The sequence below is a fragment of the Ochotona curzoniae genome, unplaced genomic scaffold (genome assembly GCF_017591425.1).
Source record: "Ochotona curzoniae isolate NIBS_2020 unplaced genomic scaffold, NIBS_Ocur_1.0 scaffold_1852, whole genome shotgun sequence".
Lineage (NCBI taxonomy): Eukaryota > Metazoa > Chordata > Mammalia > Lagomorpha > Ochotonidae > Ochotona > Ochotona curzoniae.
The window spans coordinates 40,512,710-40,533,008 of NW_024467087.1; the positions used below are offsets into that span (position 1 = coordinate 40,512,710).

The window sequence follows — 20,299 nt, forward strand, 5'->3', positions numbered from 1 at the left end:
TATCTTTCTACATCTGGATAAATTATTCCTGGCTTGCAAGAAAATAAAAGGTAATCATTTGGTTGGTTTATAAATCTGTTTCATGAAATTTATTAAAAACTAAAATCTATACAGATTCCCAAAATTCTTTCACATTTATGTAGAACTAGAAGCCACTGGAAAAATCAGTTTCTTCGATCTTTACATTATTCTAAACTTTCTTTGCAATTTCAAATATATAAAGGGGAAGAAAATTTATCATTTTCCTTCACAATCAGTATCCATATTGAATCATCAAGAATTGCATTAAATCTTTAAAACAATCTTATTAAGGATATCTTGAGACTACATGTGATATTTTCTCAAGGCCCAATAACAAGCCACATCACATAACACACATCTTAAAATAGTTAAGGCAAATATTTTTCCTTCAACAGCAATCTGAATTCTTCCCAACATTCTCAGTCCAGGGAAAATTCCTAGTTTTCCTACAAAATCTTCAAACACCAGATATCTTCCATACTCATCAGAAAATACAGACAGAAAAAAGACTCCTGGTATTATCTCATTTAACCATATACTCTTTATGTTTTATACCTTTCACATCAAATTTTTTTAAGTGTGCAAAGCAAGATTTATTTTAGTGCATGAAAGGGAGGTCCCCTCTCATAATGACAGGAGGGGACTCCAAAGGAGGAAAACCCCGAGGAAATTTAAGAAAGAATAAGATCTACAATAGCAACAGGAGGTGGCTCCAAGGAAGGAAAAGCCTGAGAAAGTGCTGGAAGTAGTGTCTTTTATGCACCACCTCAGAGGAGGTACACAAAATACATATTTTGCAGAACTCAACATGTCCATTAAAAATTAATTCTGACCTACTTTTCATAACTTTCTTCATATCTCAAATACATGAAATATAAATAAAAATTGTCAAACGATCTTGAATTTAGTATCATCATGCTCATTTTGTCCATGGGGAGCATAAACCGCACAAAGCTTACTTGAATTAGCAAAGGTTAAACAGCTAGGACATAGCAGAATCAGAATAGGGACCATGTCCATTTACTTCAGAATCCATTATGTCTATTTGCAGTGTTGATAAAGGTCTATGTTTTGAACAACCAAAAAAAAAAAAGGCAGATATATAGGATGATGGAGTGTTTTATTCAAGTACATAAATTACTATAAAGCTAATATGAAATTATAAAAGATGTCTTTAAGAAATGCCTAACAGAAGCTATAAAGTAGAAACAGATTTTATAAGCAAGTTAAAAATAACATGTTATTGGAGTTCAGACAAATTACTAGGCAGAAAGGGGGAATTGGGAATCAAGATCAGCACAGGCATCATGAAAGAGCTGTGGAGATGGGCAGAATGCTTACAAAGAAAAAAAAATTCTATATAAAAAAAGATTCCAGGAGCAAAGTCAGAAGCAAAACTCTCTGAGGCTAAGGGGGTGGTTATGTTCAGATAACAGGCAGTTTTCTAGTTTGAGTTTTAAAGTAAAATTTACAAAGAAAAATAGTTCAAAGTAAAGCTGATGGTAGTTCAAAATTAGGAGAGCTTCAAAAGCCTTCACTTCTGCTTCTAATCAACACCAGAAAGACAAAGAAAAAGCATGACCACACAGACCTAGTTCATTATATATTTTATGGTTCCAATTTTTATCTGGATTTCATATCACTCAAACTTTCACCAATGTATTTTAAAAATACATCTAGGAAACCACAATACTCAAAGCAGTTATCCTAGAGTTTTTTCTGTCTCTGGAACACCTCTAAGAAAGCCCTCCCTGATCATTTTGTGCAGAAACAAACAGCTCCTGTTTTTTGAAGATTAATGAAACCATGACACATGTTTTTTTTGTACATGCCTTCCACCAGAGTGATTTTATATATCATTTTCTCATTAGTTTTGCTAGTTGCATGAAAACAACAACAACAAAAAAGTCTTCCATAAGGCAACTCTCCAACCCAAACTGTGAAGCGAATCTACCATCATTTCCTCAAGAAGCTGATTCCTAGTTTCCTTCCTTTATAGCAGAATTCCAACACTCAAATATGAAAGATAGGTCACAATACAATCAGCATGAAATAGCTTATATTGTGGATCAAACTAATATGTATTATATATCATCTTTCCAAACATTCTAGGAACCATAAATATGGACCATATACATCCTGCTGGCCTGTCACTTTTGATTCTTACTATATCACATCTTCAAGCTCTATCTTTATTCAGTTTGCTTTTTGGTTTTCCACTTCCCCCATTAAATCCAGTTTCTGTAAGGCACAAATTATGCTCACTGGGGAAAAAATACATACATATATATCTTACTATAGTAAATACATGAAATATTTTAACAGCTATATGCTTATCTATCACAGCTTCTCCTGACATGAAGCTTATTATTAATGAATACTCAGGAGCTTGCTGTGCATACCAAAGTAGAAAAGGGCATTAAAGAAAAGAATGTTAAGGCAATGGCAAGTGTTTCTAAATGGATGGAGGACATCCATGTAAGAATGCAGCTGAAGATGAAATTAGAAAGGGGACAGGGATAAGATGACAAGGAGCAAGTACGGGCCATGTGAAAGTTATGTCAATGAAATCAGAGTGATCCCTAGTAACACTGTAAAGCATTAAGACTCAGGGTAAGAGACAGAAAAGAAGCAGACAGCTTAGGAGTCTAGAGCAATCACAGTTATGTTAAATGGTGAGAGACTGAACTAAGGTAAGGTAGTAAGAGTGCAATTAAGGGAAAGAGTTGAGACTTGTTTAGGAGACATAATCAACAGGATTTAATAACTGATTTGTTGTGGAAAAATCAGTAATATTTTATTGGCTTCTAGCATAATATGGTGCCAAGATCAAAAAAGCAGGCTGCAGCCCATATACAAATAAGCTCATGCTTTCTGTATTAACCCAAATTTCCTAATTTAATCCCACCTTTCACACGCCTGGCCTCCAGCTTAAAGCAGGCCCTAACAGACACACTAAAATGTGTTCTAGGTAGCTCCAAAACAACCCATTCTATCTATAATATCTAAGGCAGGCTCTTCTTTAGCCTACCTTAACAAAATCTTCTATGGTGCTAGACAAAAACAAATAACTTGGTCACATGTCAGTCTCAATCATAATCCTGGGGGAGGAGGACAAAATTTATATTTTGATAGACTTTGAAATTTAACAACAGCCTAATCCAGCCCATTAACCTATTAAATTTTCTTCCCTTAAGCCCTACTTTCTTTTCTCTGATTTATTTCTTTTTATTGGAAATATACATCAGATTTACAGAGAAAAGGTCTTCCAACCACTGGCTCAGTCATCAAATGGCTGCAATGGCCAGAACTGAGCCAATCCAAAGCCAGGAGCATCCTCCGGCTCTCCCACACAGATGCAGGGTCCCAAGGCTTTGGGTCATCGTCTACTGCTTCTTCAGACCACAAGCAGGGAGTTGGATGAGAAGTGGAGCAATCAGGACACAAACCAGTGCCCACATGGGATACAGGTGCTTGCAAGGTGAGCATTTAGCTACTGAGTCATCGCACTAGCTGTTCCCACCCCTCCAAGCCCCACTTTAATCACTTTACTCTCAAGGTCAAATAGTATCTGACCTCAGGACCCTCATTCTAATCACTGTTTTCATCTTTCCCATAAAGATTCTTTGTTCCAGGAAAGTCAATCTCATCTCCCACCTTTCTCTTCTCTGTTCTCCACATACATGGTTGGGCTCTCTTTCCAGATCTCTGCATATATTATTGCATCCAGGATCTGAGCATTGCTCCTTAGTATCATCTTAGTCAAACCACTGTTATCATAACTATTTCTGAATGTTCAACTTAACTTGATATTTTCAAGCAATTTTCACTATTTACTCGAATTCTCCTCTCCTACTTATGCCATTTGTACTATATGTAGTTTCAGCTTCACAAGTTAAGGTTTGCTTATTTCAACATGTATCAACTAGAAGGTCCTACCTTATACCAATTTTCTCATCCATGTACCTAACATAGTTTTTCTCATATAACAGGTATTAAATAAATATATGCTGATTCAAAAAATGTTCAGACTGCTGATAGCCTTCTCCCATAAACATCACAATTTGTAAAAATAAAAACATCGCTTTTAAAAACTGTAACAAATGTTAAATACACTTACTATTCTAGATATCTTAGTACTCTATGATGTTAAACATGCTTGCTACTTGTTTCCCTAAATAAAGATTGTGTTTCTTACTCTATCCTCTAAATATTTACTCATAAAAGCAAGGCAATTACAAACAGTCCTCAGTCGCAATACTGGGAACTTTTAGCCCATTACATAATAGCATGTCATGTAATTATAGCACTAAAATACAGTGCCTTGAATATAACACATTTACATGACAGCAACGGAAAGAATCCTAAGATATAATTTAAGTGAATCATTTCAGTTTACCCATTTAATAATTGAACCCCAGAGAAATTACACCATTTACCCAAAGTCAGAGAGCTGAGCAGGAGCACTCAAATAAAACAAGCATCCAGGCCTCCTAACTACAAGACAAGGGTCGTTCTAACTACAACATGTGCTCAGGGATACAAAAATCAAAATGAAATGTTTTAATTAAATTTCTTATTAGAAAAAACAAAGATTTAGCAGACATGCCTCTGTCATACTAGAAAGTTGAGATAAAACACACAGTTTCTTCACAATCCAAAAGACTGGCAAAAGCACAATACTCCCTGGCCCCGAAAAGCAATAAGTGCTTACTCTAAATAAACAGTTCCCATAACTACAGCAAAAAAATACTTACCACAGCTAAATTCTAATCATCTGATGTTAAAATCAGTGCCTTAGTAAGATATACCCCAAAAGATGAAGCAAAAATATTTAATACTATAAGCAAAAAAAAAATCATAATTCCCCAAAGCACAAAGTTATCTAAGGGTAAAACACGTCTTTTGTACTCACCGTAACTTTACTTCCAACTATCTGCATGGAGTGGTCAACGTAGAATGGTTACAGTGTAAAAAAAAACAAACAGCAACAATATTAGTAATCAGAAGCTTGACAGAAGTTAAGTGTTTAGTAAATTAGTAAATAGCTAACTCTGTTGATACTTCTAATACTTTAGACCTAAAGCTAAATCAAACATACCAACACTAAGTTCTATCATATTTCAAAACTGTAAAGTCTGTAGGGTAAGGATCTCCAAATAAAGGGTAATCCCTATTTCAGAATTTTTAAAATGCCCTGCAATAGGATTCTCATATTCTACAATCTAAACATCAACTAATACAAGATTAAGTGTAATCAGACATAGGAAATTTTACTAGCTTACAGCCCCTCAAAATTATCAATGGAAAATTTACTTTTCCCAAAATGTCCCTCTTTTCCTTTTCTTATTTTAACAGGTAAAATTTTAATGCTGAATCCAAAGCTTGCATTAAGATCAGAAAAGAACTTCAGGTTGAAAACTAGGATACTTTACATTATTTTGGATAATACTATTTTATTTTATACTTGGATATTACAAAGAAGATATATTGCTTGTTTTCATTTTTTAGGTCACCGTAGCATTTCTATTATAACATCAGAGTTTTCTGTATAACGTGAAGACAGAGAAACTAAATGTGCCCACATTCATAAGAAAAAAAGTTGAAAATCACAATGTTGAGTGAGCATGGATAAGAGATAAGACAATTTCTTAGAGGCAGAATTGCTCTAAAAAGCAAGTAAAGTCCAATACATAATCTAATGTCATTTAGATGTCATTTAGTATATAATGTCAGTTTAAATCATTCATTGTTATCAAGTTCTCACACTTGGCATAACAAGCAGTATCTTTAAAAAAAGCTAAACCACAATCTAAAACCATTAATCTTATAGTAGTTTTTATAACAATGTGTTCTATTTTTCTGCTAGTATGTTACAAATAAAAATCAAATTTTAGTGAAACCTCAGTAAGAATCCTAAATTGAGGAGGATATCACAAGATACTAAAAGATATGAGAGTTTCCAAGTAAATTACTCCAGAAAACTCTATCATTTTCCATATGCAGAACCAGCTTTCTTAAATAACCATTCAATAACCTATTTACAGGCACTCATTATTCAGTTGAATAAAAGCCTCTTTGGTACTATTAACAATCTTCTGCATTGAAAGATATGCTATTGATGTAAATCATTTCCTCCCACCAAAAAGAAAGAGGTCATGGGTTATTTATTTAGCACAGACAAGAGAAAAAGAATTCAAGCCTGTCTTAACAATTAGAGCAGGTCTATACTCAGAGAAACAGAGTATGAGCCACTTAATGATTCATTTGGATTGTAAAATAACTGTACTTAGCTAAAGCACATACAGCATTAGACTAGATTGATTAGCCAGTGAAACTAGTTTGGTTATGCCTGGGTTCAAATATATCATCATATCCAGATCACCCCTGAAAAAGACCTATGAAATAAAGTATCTGAAAATGACAAAAGCTAAACCATACCAAATGTATATGCAGGCACACAAGATGTACTACAACTTCTAATTGCTTGTTATACAAGTCAATTGAGTAAATCTGTAGATGTAAGTGGTATTACTATTTTTTTAAAAAAGTTATTTCCTATTGAAGAAAATTATTGAATCAATGATATTCCTCATTGGTTCTAGTCTTCTAAAACTGTAAAACTTCACATAGTTTGAAATCTCAAAAGACTGATTTAAAATAACAACAAACTAGTCTCTCAATCATCTAATAAGTACATTGGCATTTGGCAAGCTAATCTTAGGTGAGCAATTTTTCCTCATAAATGTCTATATATACTGTTCAATGCATACAAGATCCCACTGAAATCATCATTATGCTTCATCTATTTCAGGATTATGAACTGCTCAGGATAAGTTTTGCAATATTAATAAGGCATGAGTTTCCATCCCTTAAAACATATGCTGGTCTTCCGAAAATAAACTATTCCAGATTATTTTTTCAAAATTATCTATGAATGACCTTGAGTCAGGTCCATAACCATACATTGTACAGAACAGAAAAACCAAAATCCTGGAGGATAAATACAAAGAGCTACTATTGCATTCTCCTATTTTAATGTTCATTCATAACTGACAGCGCTATTCAAATTAAACACTGATACAACTTTACTACAGAATCAAAAAATTAAGATTTTCCATCATCACTTCATAGTTTGCATTATAGCTCTGTATTGCACATTAGTTTTAGCAAAGTTAAAACAAACAAAAAAAATGAGTTTGCTTCAGAATAGGATTGGACCACATGCAGGTGTGCTTTTGTATCCTTACCCAGGATCCCAGGAGCACGATGGACATTTCTTGTTGAACTCATGTCTTGTTAATCTGATTTCAGATGCAATACAAAATGACTAATGCATGTGTTAAGGGAGGAAATGCACAGTTTTATGTAAATTTAACTCTAATTCTCATATGTTTTACAGGTAACTATAACCAACATCTTTCTACCAGACTCTAGCCCTTGACTTTGTTTTTGCTCCAGGATGAAAAGTGTGACTACTCATAAAGCACTTTCATAAAGTAGTGGCTTCAATCACATAGGCTTAAAATGAGGAAATATTTCTATTAAATAAGTAGATGAATGCAATGAAAACATTAACACGGAAAAAAAAAAGTAAAAGACATACGAAATGTATTTAAAGCCTAGTGAAAAAACTGCATGATAAAAACTGGTTATTCACAGGTAAGCAGTTCACACATTTGGTTATAATAGGTACAAATTTTATTGTGATCATAAGGAGGTCACTGAATGCCACTCTCACTTCCAAAAGAAAATTGCATAAACATTTTTCATATTGTTAATGATAGAAAAAGTACAGCAATATGCTTGTCAACAAACTTTCTTCCATCAAAATATTTGGACCATAAAAATATTAGCAAAAAAATGAATAATCTTGAAATTCTTATGAAAGTGCTAAACATGTCAGGTATACTCATGTATATGCTGAAATAAGGCTCATAAACTAAATAGTGCCTATTTAAGACTAGTGTCTTAAATGTGGCATTTTCAGGTCTTTTGAGAAACATTCCAATTTTTTCTCTTGTTTAAATCAATTCAAATGGATTCATCTAATATTTACAGAAGCCTTTGTATTTTAATCTGAAAAATGAGCATATAACTTAAAGTGCATTTCTACAGTAAAGTTGAACGGGAACTTAAGAGGATAAATTAAATTGGGATGGATCAAAACTGAATAATAAAAGGTCACAGAACAAAAGCTTCATCTAATCTTCATTATATGCAGTAGCACTTACACAAACAACAAATGAGTCGGACATTAACAAAAATCTTTAAAACGCCACATGATTATTCATATAATCTTTTTTGCACTCAGATTTAGTTACATAGTTTTACTACTGTATTTGCCTTTAGGTATTTGAAAACTAAGACTGAATGCACACCCTGCATTTTCTTAAGCATTTCACTGTGAACAATAACTCGAGTGCAAAATGAGAAGAGATTCGTCAGGATTTCAAAGTAAAACCCTATGCATCACCTAATTCTATTGAAAACGATGCTCATGGCAAATTTCACTTATCGCTTGAAACATATTTTTGCCCGTGGATACTAGAAGCAAATTTAAAAACATGCTGTTGCTCTGCTCTGGCAGAGCTGCAATGCGTTATGTTTAAACAGCTCAGCATTCAGATTTGGCTTGTTAATGTACAATATAGAATCAATATAACCAGAGATTTCAGGGCAAAATGCATTTGTAATTGCCACTAGAATTACTATAAATTGATAATAGCACTAATAGGAGAAGCTATATAACTTTAGCATGTATTTTTCCAACAAAAAACTCTTGTCTTCAGCAGTCAATTTTCTGAAAGTCAGTATTTAAAACTGCATACATGTACGTGTATATAAAAACACATATATAGCCACATATATGAACACAAAACCCCTGCATGTGCATACATACACATCATATACACACACACATATATAGTTATTTTTCTTTACAGAACCAAAATAACATTTTATCTTACATCCTCACACCCTAGAAAAAATACTCAAAGGTTATTTTAAGAAACACCTTAGGAAATGAATAAAGAAAAATACTGCACTAAATTGCTAAAATTTTGCATTGATAACAAGTCCTTTCAATGACACATGTTTTCAAGTCTTGAGACACACACAAAAAGATTTGCTTAAATCTACTCTTAAGTGCCTTCCTTTATATTAAATAAGGTTGTACAGTAACAATTACGCGGCTGTTTTCAGAGTTTACACTGCATAACAGAAAGAACTGACAAAACTACATATTAACAACATAGCTAAAATGTACAATAAACCAGACACCAGACATAACTTCAATGTAAACTTAATTAAGGCTAATTATGCTCTGTGTTTTCTCCCTCAAAATCCCAGACTGCCATCTAGCAAACTGAATGTTAACTGGAATACCTGCAAAATGTTGTCTTTAGTGAGTGCACAAAAACTCAGTCCCCAAATCCCTGAATTTATTCTATCCTTTTTTCTTCTGCTGCTTCTTCCATCATTGTTAGTCTGTCCTGTACACAATAATGAAAATCTCATTTCTCACAAAGAACTGTTTTCAAAAGATACTAGATGTATAAACATGCATATGGAAATAATTTTGTGAATAGTAAACTTTTTATATCAAGGCAAGAATTAGAGGATCTCTGGCTTGTGCATATTTTAAAATAAATAATGAGAAGTTCATTCTGCTGGTGCTGGGAAAGTCACCTTACTTACAGATTTAGCAGTGGCAGAAATATACTGGACAACCATCTCACGCTTTGTGCTGAAATCTTTGTTTCTTAAAGGAGCCTTTTTTTCTTCATTAAGGTTCATGTCTTCCTGTTAGAAAGAACATTAACCGTGAGCATTGATAAACCTCGGCCAAAGAGTTTCAAAAGTGTATAATAATCACAATTAATTTATGTCTTAATATATTAAGTCGTGCTATGCTATGACTAACAAAAACAACCCTTCCTTTAAATACTTCCTATTATTTCTCACTCTGAATAACATAATCTTATGTAAATTTTTATCATGTACTCATAGTTTTTATCTCTACCTAGCCAACTCATGAACAGAAACAGCAAAAAAATGAAATTATTTTACAGCATAAACTTGCAATTTATACCACAAACATGTGAAAGTAACTTCCATAAAGCGGTGGGAGAATGAAGACATGTATTTGACTACAAATAAATTTTTTTAATAAATAAAAGTAAAAAATCTTGAAATCCATGCACCATTTTGCATAATATACATTTCCCATAAACTTTTAGACTTTATTTGCATAGATTTCAACATTTTTTTTACTAAAATAAACATTTTTACTCTATATTAAGCAAACTTTTTGAAAAACTGCTATACATTACACAGTCCTAGTAAAACTATTTATCTTGATAGCAAAAACAAATACACACACAAATCACTGAAATTACTATTTCCCATACACTCCGTTAGCACCTTTATTATCAAGAAAAGCAAAAATGATTTGAAAATTAACAGGGAATTTTCATCCACAATGTGTCATTGAAACAAAATTCATAAGAAGTTGCTATATGGCAAAAAAAAGTTTAAAAGTAAATACATAATTATCTGTATTGGGACAATAAAAATTATTCTTTCACTTAAAAGAACACATTTTTTGAGATTGAACAAGGTTTAATTTCATTGAGAATCTATATGATATACACACAAATAACACTTTAATTAGATGATTTTCTTCATTTGAAACACATTATCCTTCTCAACATACAAAGACGCCCTTCAGAAGTTCACAAAATCAAGGTGGAAATGATGCCATTTCAAAATGCAAAAAGTGAAGTGAAATGTCAACCTATATTATCAGTGCAAATGTTTATAACTCCTATGGCTGATACAGAGATGTGTACCCAGATATATAAATTCTTGCAAGCCAAAAAAGAACATAATCTCATCAAAATTTGGAAAGAATTTGAATAGGTATCTTTGTAAAGAGGATTCACAGGTGGCCAAAAAGCACAGGATTTTGATTATTTCTCATTTTGAAAATACACATCAATACCACAAGATACCACCTCAGTTATCATAAAATGATGAGAAATAATGCTACCAAAGACATGGAGAAATCAGAACCTTTACACATTCCTAGTAGGAATATAAAACAATACAATCACTTTGGAAAACAAACATGGTTATCTTACAACTTAGCTTACATACACAAAGGAAATGAAAACATATCTCTGCATAAAAGCTCTCACATGAGAGTTTACAAAAGCATTATTCATCAGAAGCAAACTGAATCAAATAGCCCAAATATAAATCAACTGATGATTGGGAAAACAAAAATGGTGACACAGACATACAATGGAACAGTATTCAGTCACAAAAGGAGTACATAGATACACGTAGTCACATAAATGAACCCTGCAATTGCATTATGCTAAGTGAAAGAAATCGGTCACAAAGATCAACTATTGAACGATTCCACTGATATTCAATACCCAGCACAGGCGAATGTAAAAGGGCAACAGACTAGAGGTTGTCAGGGAGAGGAGAAAGCAAGGATTTGGGGTACGCTTGCTTATAAATGTGATGTGTCTTTTGGGGTGATACAAAAAAATTTCTTAAAAAGATATTTGAATACATCTTAGAATATACCAACAAATTGTACAGTCTTAAAATGTGAATTTTGTAGCAAATGAGCTGTATCACAATTTTTTAAATATTCTTCAAGTTTTATGCTTGACACATAGTTGTATATATTTGTAAAATACAATGTGATATTTCAATACAAGTATATATGTTGTAATAATCAAATCGCGCTATTTAGTTTTTAGCTCCAACAATCCCACTACATGGTATACATATATACATTTTATATCTGTATATTATTCATGGAAAAAATATATATGAAAGATATAAAGTCCTTATGCTTTAGGATATGTGCATTCCGATGCTTATTATAGCTCTCTTCATAATATCAAAGATAGGATATCAGCATAAGGGTCCATCAGTGGATGACTGGATAAAGTGTGTGTGTGTGTATTTACATATATAGACATGTACATATATATACATGTATATACATTAAATGGACTACCTTCCAACCATATAACAGATGAAATGCTGTCCTTTGCAGCAAAGTGGATAGAACTGAGGACATTGGGTTAAATGAAATCAGCCAGAATTGGAAAAATATCACATTATCTCGCTAATACATGCAAGTTAATTTGTAAAAAAAAATTTTTTTTTAAATCAAGTAAACTGCTTAGCAATAAGAACACAATTAAAAATATTTTAGATTTCAATGTGACAATGATTGAGGGAACCAAGAAACCAAGAAAAGCAATTAAACTGAATCTACCTATTGAATATAATTTCACTGACAAAATCACAGTCTATATTTGCACTCAACACAGACTCATATGATCCATTCATAATCAATGCCTATAAACTGCATTCATATATGCAGGTTCTTTCTTCCCAATAACCTAAAGTACTATTTCTGCCCCCACATGTTCCATTTTATAACTTACTTCTCATTTGTATAACTTATTTGCTAATAATTTACTAGAAGGTAGAAGATATCTTTACATCTCCATCTCTCACATAGGATCCAACAGTATTGAATCACAGTAGAATCATAGAAATTAGGCTGGAGAGCCTTTGAATATAGTCCACACATGATCATCTTTGCACCATATCATTTCAAATAACAGGGAACTCACTACCTTCACAGCACAATCCACCTTAGGACAGCTTAATCTTTGCAAATTTTTCCCTTGGAGAACTGGATGCGACATACGTACAACAGAATACCAATAGTATCTTAAAGTGGCATGACTGAGTCATGCTTTTATTTTCATTCTCAACTTGTCAAATTCAGGATCCATATGTATCAGATTCAGTTATGTGCCATAGTTATCACATGATGGCTAGCAGAATGAAAATCTGACATTTCTTCTGCTCAAAAATGGATATTTTAAGCAGCACTTAGAAAGATACCTGATTCTCGGCAAATGCTATGTGTTTGGTGGATAAGTAAAGATAATCTATGGTCTAGTAGGAGTAAATAACTATAGTAGAGGCATTTGTAGAACGGAAAGGTGAAAGTAGTCTTGTCCAGGATTTGAGTCCTAAAGAATGAGAAAAAAATTAATTAAAGGGAACAATGCCAGCCAAAATGCCAGTGCTCATTTGCCATTTTTATATCACTGGAACAAGCTTTTCACATTTTAATGTAACCTCACATTGTCAACCCTGCCTAACAAAGGTAAGATACATAAAACAGCCTTTGTCAGGCTCCCTTATAACCAAGGCAGACACCTGGCTTAGTCTCCACCAATAAAATGAACTTATAAGAGCTGTAAATTAGTCATGAACTAACTCAGGCAGCAGAACATACAGGCTCTTTTGCTTGAGTGAGTTGCAACACATGTGATACAGTTATGACCCAAAGTCAGTAACTACATCCCTTTTTTATAACAGAGACAGAGGGCATCCATTTACTGGTTAATTCCCAAAAATGTCTGTGAAAGGTGAAACTAGGACCACAACTGCTAGCCAAAGAGCAGAATCCAGGTCTCCTAGGTATATGGCAGAATCCCAGGTATTTGAGCCATCACCAGTACCTCTCAGGCTCTGCACTAGCGGGAAGCTGGAGCCAAGTATTAAAGCCAGATACCCTAATGTGGGACATGAGTGTCTTAAGTGGCATCTTAACTGGCAGGACAAACATACACCTCACCATATCCTGTGATTAAGACACTTTTATCAAGTGGTTTTGATGGTGATAATAGTTCCTTAATTGAACTACGTTGCAGTTGCATGGTTCTGGAAGTTAACATTATTGCACGGCCGGGTCTCCCAAGGGTTAACTCCACAGCACAGCTTGTTTCTCCAAGGTGTAACAGGAAGGGCAATCATGGCCTGATACATTTAGCCAGCCTGTGGCTTGACTGCAATTTCCCTCCTTCCTGCCTCCCATTCTTGCACCTCCTGACTGCAATTTCCCTCCTTCCTGCTTCCCCTTTTTGCATGTCCTTGGGGGAGTTTAGGTGTTGCTTAACCATTGGGAAGATCCTGGGAGGGGCCAAGCAAACTATATAAGAGAGTTCGACTTTGAATAAAGGCCTCACTTCACAAGAACAAGTCTCAGTGTGTTGTGTGTTGTCTGTCTTGTCTGTCTCATAACCCTGTCTCATAAGCCCTTCGCTCGTCTCGGGGCTCGGGGTACGTGGCGACGCGGGCGTTGCCAACACATTATAAGGCTATCTGGATCCTACTTATGCAACTCTCCTGATTTAAGAACTACCTAATAAGCTTTAATAATGACATTTTACTTGAACTAGTCAGAGTAGATATTTTTATGCTCAATATATTGGGCTATTGAAGTAAATCAAATGTGATTAAGAGTCAAATTGAGATAGATGATAGTCAGATTGGAAGAAGAAAATTAATTTGAACATGATGTAAATGTTATTTGAAGGCAGTATTTTCTCCTCCTGACTAAAATATACCTACCTGCTCCAATTTACCTTCATGTGACATGGTTTAGTGCCTACATCTGTCTTAAATAATCCTTGGTTTCACAAAGCAAAGAAAGACCATTATTTCACTGGCCAAGCACATCACTTGGGTGGCTCACATTGCATTTGTTTTCATCCAATTTGCTAAGTTTTACTCATATGTGCTGGGCTGTATCACAATCTGTCAGAAAACATTCATATAAACTTGGAGTCTACAGTAAATGTAGTTATCGTGAATCTGCAGCCCTCAAACAGAGCCCATTAAGAACACTGACAGGACTGAGCATGTACTTCTGTAATTCACAGCCACATCTGGTCCAGGGATGTGATAGTGCCATCTTTGGCAGTCTCTAGGTAGTTTGCTCTCCTTTCAACGATTTTATTTTTAATTTAAATTTTTCAGAATGCAGTTCCATAAGCTCAGGGATTTTTGCTTCCTCTCTCCCCATCCCCGCTCTCCCCCACACTGTTTTGTACTATTTTATTATAGCTATACAGTTCTCCAACCACAGTCACAAGTCCATCATTTCTCTACTTAAGTTATTCCTCAGTGAAGGTATAGACAAAAGTAGAAGGTCCAGCATCCTACTGGCAAGAATATATTTAATAGTTTCAGGTTAAAAAAAAAAACCTGTTAAATAGTTGATTTGAAAGGCAAAGCAACAAAGATAGAGGGAGGAAGACAGAGCTCACAGGCACTAGTTCACTCCCCAAATAGCCATAACAGCCCGAGTTAACCCAGACCTAAACCAGGAGCCAAGAATTTAATCTGAGTCTTGCTTATGAAGTACATAGATCCAATTACTTGAGCCATCATGGTTTCCCTCCTGGGTGCACATTAGCAGGAAACTGAAATCTGGAGCAAAGCCAGGACTTGATATGGTCACACCACACCAACGTGGGATGAATGCATTGTAAGCAGTGTTTTAACAACTGCAGCAAAGGCCTGCTCCTTCCAAGGAGATTTCTACATCACTATATACTTCCAATCAATGTTTAGTGGCACATACTACTGAGCTCATGCTATCAAGGTAAAATTATTGTGTAGGCAGATGAGAACAATAAAAAAATAAGATTATAGACTTCAGTGGGATTTTGTCAAGATTGAATATGATCAGCAATATCAAAAGCCTTCAAAAATTGCTAATTATGGTGTTGCCACCTCCTCAGGTTATTTTTGAAATCATTTTTTTCTTACACTTGGCATTTTCTTTTTTTTTTTTTTAAGATTTTTTTATTTATTGGAAAGTCAGATATACAAAGAGGAAGATCTTCCGTCCGATGATTCACTCCACAAGTGAGCACAACGGCCGATGCTATGCTGATCCAAAGCCAGGATCCAGGAACTTCTTCCGGGTCTCCCACATGGGTTCAGGGTCCCAAAGCTTTGGGCTGTCCTCGACTGCTTTCCCAGGCCACAAGCAGGGAGCTGGATGGGAAGTGGAGCTGCCAGGATTAGAACCAGCGCCCATATGGGATCCCGGGGCATTCAAGGCGAGGACTTTAGCCGCTATGCCATGCCGCCGGGCCCATCCCTTGGCATTTTCTTACAAAGATATTAATAGTTTTGCTACATATACTTTCCCATCACATACTATTGTCTTTTCAGTATGCCACCCTGTAAGACTGAAATACTGGTATTGTTAACAACTTTTGCCTGTGTTAATCAGCCCTTCACTTCCTGCCAAAACCATATTTACATAACAATTACACTTCAAGACTATATTCGACCACTAATTTTCCAGGAAGAATTCCCCCAAAATATTCCATTTGGAAATGACTGTTCTTCTCCAGTTTTTCCATATTAATTCCCATACATTAGTGCTTCAATGGATAAATTCATGTTCTCTAAAGTATATGCCAACTGAGGACAAGAATTCTTGGATCTTTGAATTCACAGCAAAGAGCATAGTTCCAAGAATGTTGTAAGCATTCAATAAACACATTGCACCAATATGATAAGGCCTTTACTTCAAACACTATAACTTTCTTTAGAGTTATAAACATTATTTATCCCTATAAATTTGCTGTACAGTCCAACTCAAAATGGGTGCCATTTATATAATCACAAGAGACTATAATGACTCACTTTATTGTCATAGAAATAAGAAACATACTACTAATTAGGCAGCTAATACTTCCAAATCATTAACTCATTTTATAACAATAAAACTAAATAGAGCAATATTCATAATTCAGTATTAACTCTAAATAATGCAACTAAATATGAAACTACTCCAAAACGCAATGGATTTTTATACTAGTCAATACATAAAAGCAAGCTTTTAGTATCTTTAATGTTTATTTCATATATCTACAATACATGAGAGAATGTCATATTTTCTGGTACCAATTTCTTAAAAATGCTTTTGATGTTTAAATAATGACCCATTTATAATAGTTTTAAAATCACATTGGTAAACACTGAGCTATTTTTTATACTTCCACATATGCCAGTGATAACATTCATTTTTTGTTTATAATTTCTTCATCAAATGATGAACTTATTGATAAAGAACTGTGTGAGAGGAACTAACAATATAACAAAAGGGAAAAAACGCCACCTGAGATGCCATTATCTCCAATGGGCTCTGTTTCCTATCCTGGCTGCTCGACTTTTGATCCAGCTCCATACTATTGGCCTGGGAAAACAGTAGAAGATGCCCCAAGGTCTTGGTCCCTGCCGTCCAAGTGGGAGACCTGGAAGACACTCCCAGCTCCTGGCTTTGGCTTGGTCCAGACCCAGCCATTGAAGCTATCTAGATAGCATATGAAAGCAGCATATGGAAGATGTCTGTCTTTCCTTCTTTATATACAAATATGACTTTCAAATAAATAATGATTTTAAAGAAAACTGCACAATAGTCAAATGATGTCAGACTTTGAACCAGCTATTATTCATTTGTACTCTCATTTATTCTCACACACACCACCACCAACACAGAGACAATGTATTCATGCTCTTCCTTTCCTTTTCCCCTCTATCATATAATTTTTAGATAGATAACAATATGATAGGCAACAATATCTTTAAATAGGTAAAAATATCACAATAATGAGTGGAAAGTTAAGTTTAAAACTTTGTCCTTATAGTATGAGCTTCTATTTTTCTATTTCCTCCATTATTTTTGTTTTGCTTCACAAGAGGTAAATATCAAATCTCTATTATTTTATATCTCTGCCTTTCCTACTGTTCCTTCTAAAAATTCTAAAATGCAACTTAGGGTTACATTTATACTTTGTTTTTATTTCTGAATGCCACATCACAATCAATGCTTATCTCCTTCCTTCTGGTTCTTAATAGTAATTATTCAAGTGCTCTCTGTAAGAATTTGTACCTCTGACAAGAATGAGTCAGCGATATCGAAATATTTGAAAATATATTCTAGCACGACAGGGATTAAAGTTATGTTTGATTATTTGGTGATTAGTGAAGAGTCACAACATATATTTAGTTTATTTTCTAAATGGTGCTGCAAATTTCAAGTGTCTATAGGCTAGAATGGACAATATAATTCATCTTAAAATTCCAATGAATGTATCAAGGACTGACTACTTGATTAAACAAGTGGTCAATTTAGCCTGGCATTAATTAATCATCTCATGTTTCTTAATATTCAGTTAACTTTACCCTAATTGACTGTAATCACATAACATACAAAAACTCAAATGAAAAACAAAGTGGTGGGGGAGGGAAAGCTGTCTAAATACATTATTTTTAAAAATAGTGTGGAGTCAAAATAAATAAAAGAATCATACTAAGTGAATATTGCTATATATGGCACATGATTGTTCAATATATTTGTTTTCAAGGCTCTACTGGAAGGATGCAACTTTGAATACCTACATATATCCATTTACCATCAGGAATGTAAATGCAGAACACATATTTCAATGTTAGAACATGAAAATCGTTTTTACTTTCCCATAATTCTTAATCCAGAGCTCAAACTTTAAAGCAGTGTTTTCCAGAATAAATTACAGAAAGACTTCACCGAGATCTGGAAAACATTGTTATTAAAAAACAAAAGAAAGATTTACTAATGTTTAATGAGCATAAATGCTACAGCTCTCAGTGGATCCATAGGCCCAAATGGTACATGAGGTACCATACAAGAAGAATACATATTCACAAAACATAATTTGTTCACTTGCAGTGTACTTAAACATATTGCAGCTTACATGTACCTGGACAGGAGGCTTTACAGATGATTTTATCTAATTTTAACTAAGTTAACCCTCACAAAATGGAAAAGTAGCTCACAAAAGCTTTTGTAGTGACAACAAATGGAGGATAATAAGATAATACCAATAGTGCAAGCACAAAGGAACAAGAAAATGCCTGTTATATCTCTTACTCAAAAGTCTCCATTTTTTATCCCTAATCACACTGTAGAAATAACAAGTCTAAGGTTAATAAACTCACCTAACAAGATTAGAACCATTAAGGTGACTATTTGGAATGTGGATATACACCCATTGCTTGGGAAAAGCATACATATAATTTGGAGGGAGCAGGTATTAACACACAGTAGGGCTATGACACCATCATCCCATGTGAGTCCTGATTGTTCCACTCCAATCCCTGTGTCTGCTAATACAACTGTGAAGGCAGCAGAAGACATGCCAAGTGCTCAAGTAGGAGACCCAGGCGGAGATCCAGGCACCTGGTTTCATCCTGGCCCAGTTCTAGGTGCAATGAGATGGAAGGATGGAAGATTCATTCATTCATTCATTCAAACATTCATTCTCTTTCTGTCACATTTTAGTAGGAAAACTTTGGTTGTACTCATGGACTGAATTTTTTAAAAAAAGCATTGTTTTGGGCCCAGCGCGGTGGCGCAAGTGGTTAAAGGTCCTCGCCTTACACGCCCAGGATCCCATATGGGCGCCGGTTCTAATCCCCGGCAGCCCCGCTTCCCTTCCAGCTCCCTGCCTGTGGCCCGGGAAAGCAGTCGAGGACAGCCCAAAGCTTTGGGACCCTGCACCCGCGTGGGAGACCCAGAAGAGGCTCCTAGTTTCGGATCAGCATAGTATCGGCCCGTTGCGCTCACTTGGGGAGTGAATCATCGGACGGAAGATCTTCCTCTCTGTCTCTCCTCCTCTCTGTATATCCGCCTTTCCAATAAAAAAAATAATAATAAAAATAAATCTTTAAAAAAAAAGCATTGTTTTGATTTAATAAGTGTTGCTAACTTCTTCCCTTTGGAACTGCACATATTTATCAAGTTTATGTTTCAACTATGATGGACATTAAGCCAAATATCAAAATAAAATGAACTTGGAACTATACCTTCAGATTATTGCTTCATTTTAAGCAAGACAAAAAATAATGCCACAGCAGCATTCCTCTCAATAAAAATGATTAATCAAGACAGTAAAGGCTTTTTTACAATAGACTCACTTTGAAACATTTAAAATCATGTTTATTTCCTGTTTTCCCATTCTTAATTATGCATATATTATATAACACACCCTTTAGGAAACATATGTATGTGATTTTTCAATAAAGTAAGGTTAGTTCCTCAATTGTGACTTATGGCAGTACTTTAACTTCGTGGAAATGAAATTAAAACTTGATTTTGATATAAATTATTCACCAAGTAACATTTTTATTTTTCAAAAATCTCATGAGTACATATCATGAAATGATGTATTAATTGTGAAGTACATTTTGCATCCAATTAAATTTATTTTTATCTCATTTCCATGAATTTTTAAAGTATATTCATATATACCTATATTTATTTCAATCACTAAGAGAAAAATTTAACAGAGGAAAAATTACTACCAAAATTGATAGTTTA

At 34.4% G+C, this 20,299-nt stretch overlaps 1 protein-coding gene across 6 annotated transcripts in view; it reads right to left on the reverse strand.

The window, feature by feature from the left end:
• DIAPH2 (diaphanous related formin 2) overlaps window positions 1-20,299 on the reverse strand; it is an 830,745-nt gene that overhangs the window by 754,278 nt on the left and 56,168 nt on the right. For 4 of the 6 annotated variants that reach the window (XM_040999825.1, XM_040999824.1, XM_040999822.1 and 1 more), the window contains 2 exons: window positions 9,721-9,825; window positions 4,937-4,957 (listed from right to left, as the gene is read on the reverse strand). In XM_040999825.1, the coding sequence (XP_040855759.1) occupies window positions 4,937-4,957; window positions 9,721-9,825 (126 nt within the window). The remainder of the gene's footprint in view (window positions 1-4,936; window positions 4,958-9,720; window positions 9,826-20,299) is intronic. The other 2 variants (XM_040999826.1, XM_040999823.1) reach the window with 1 other exon arrangement.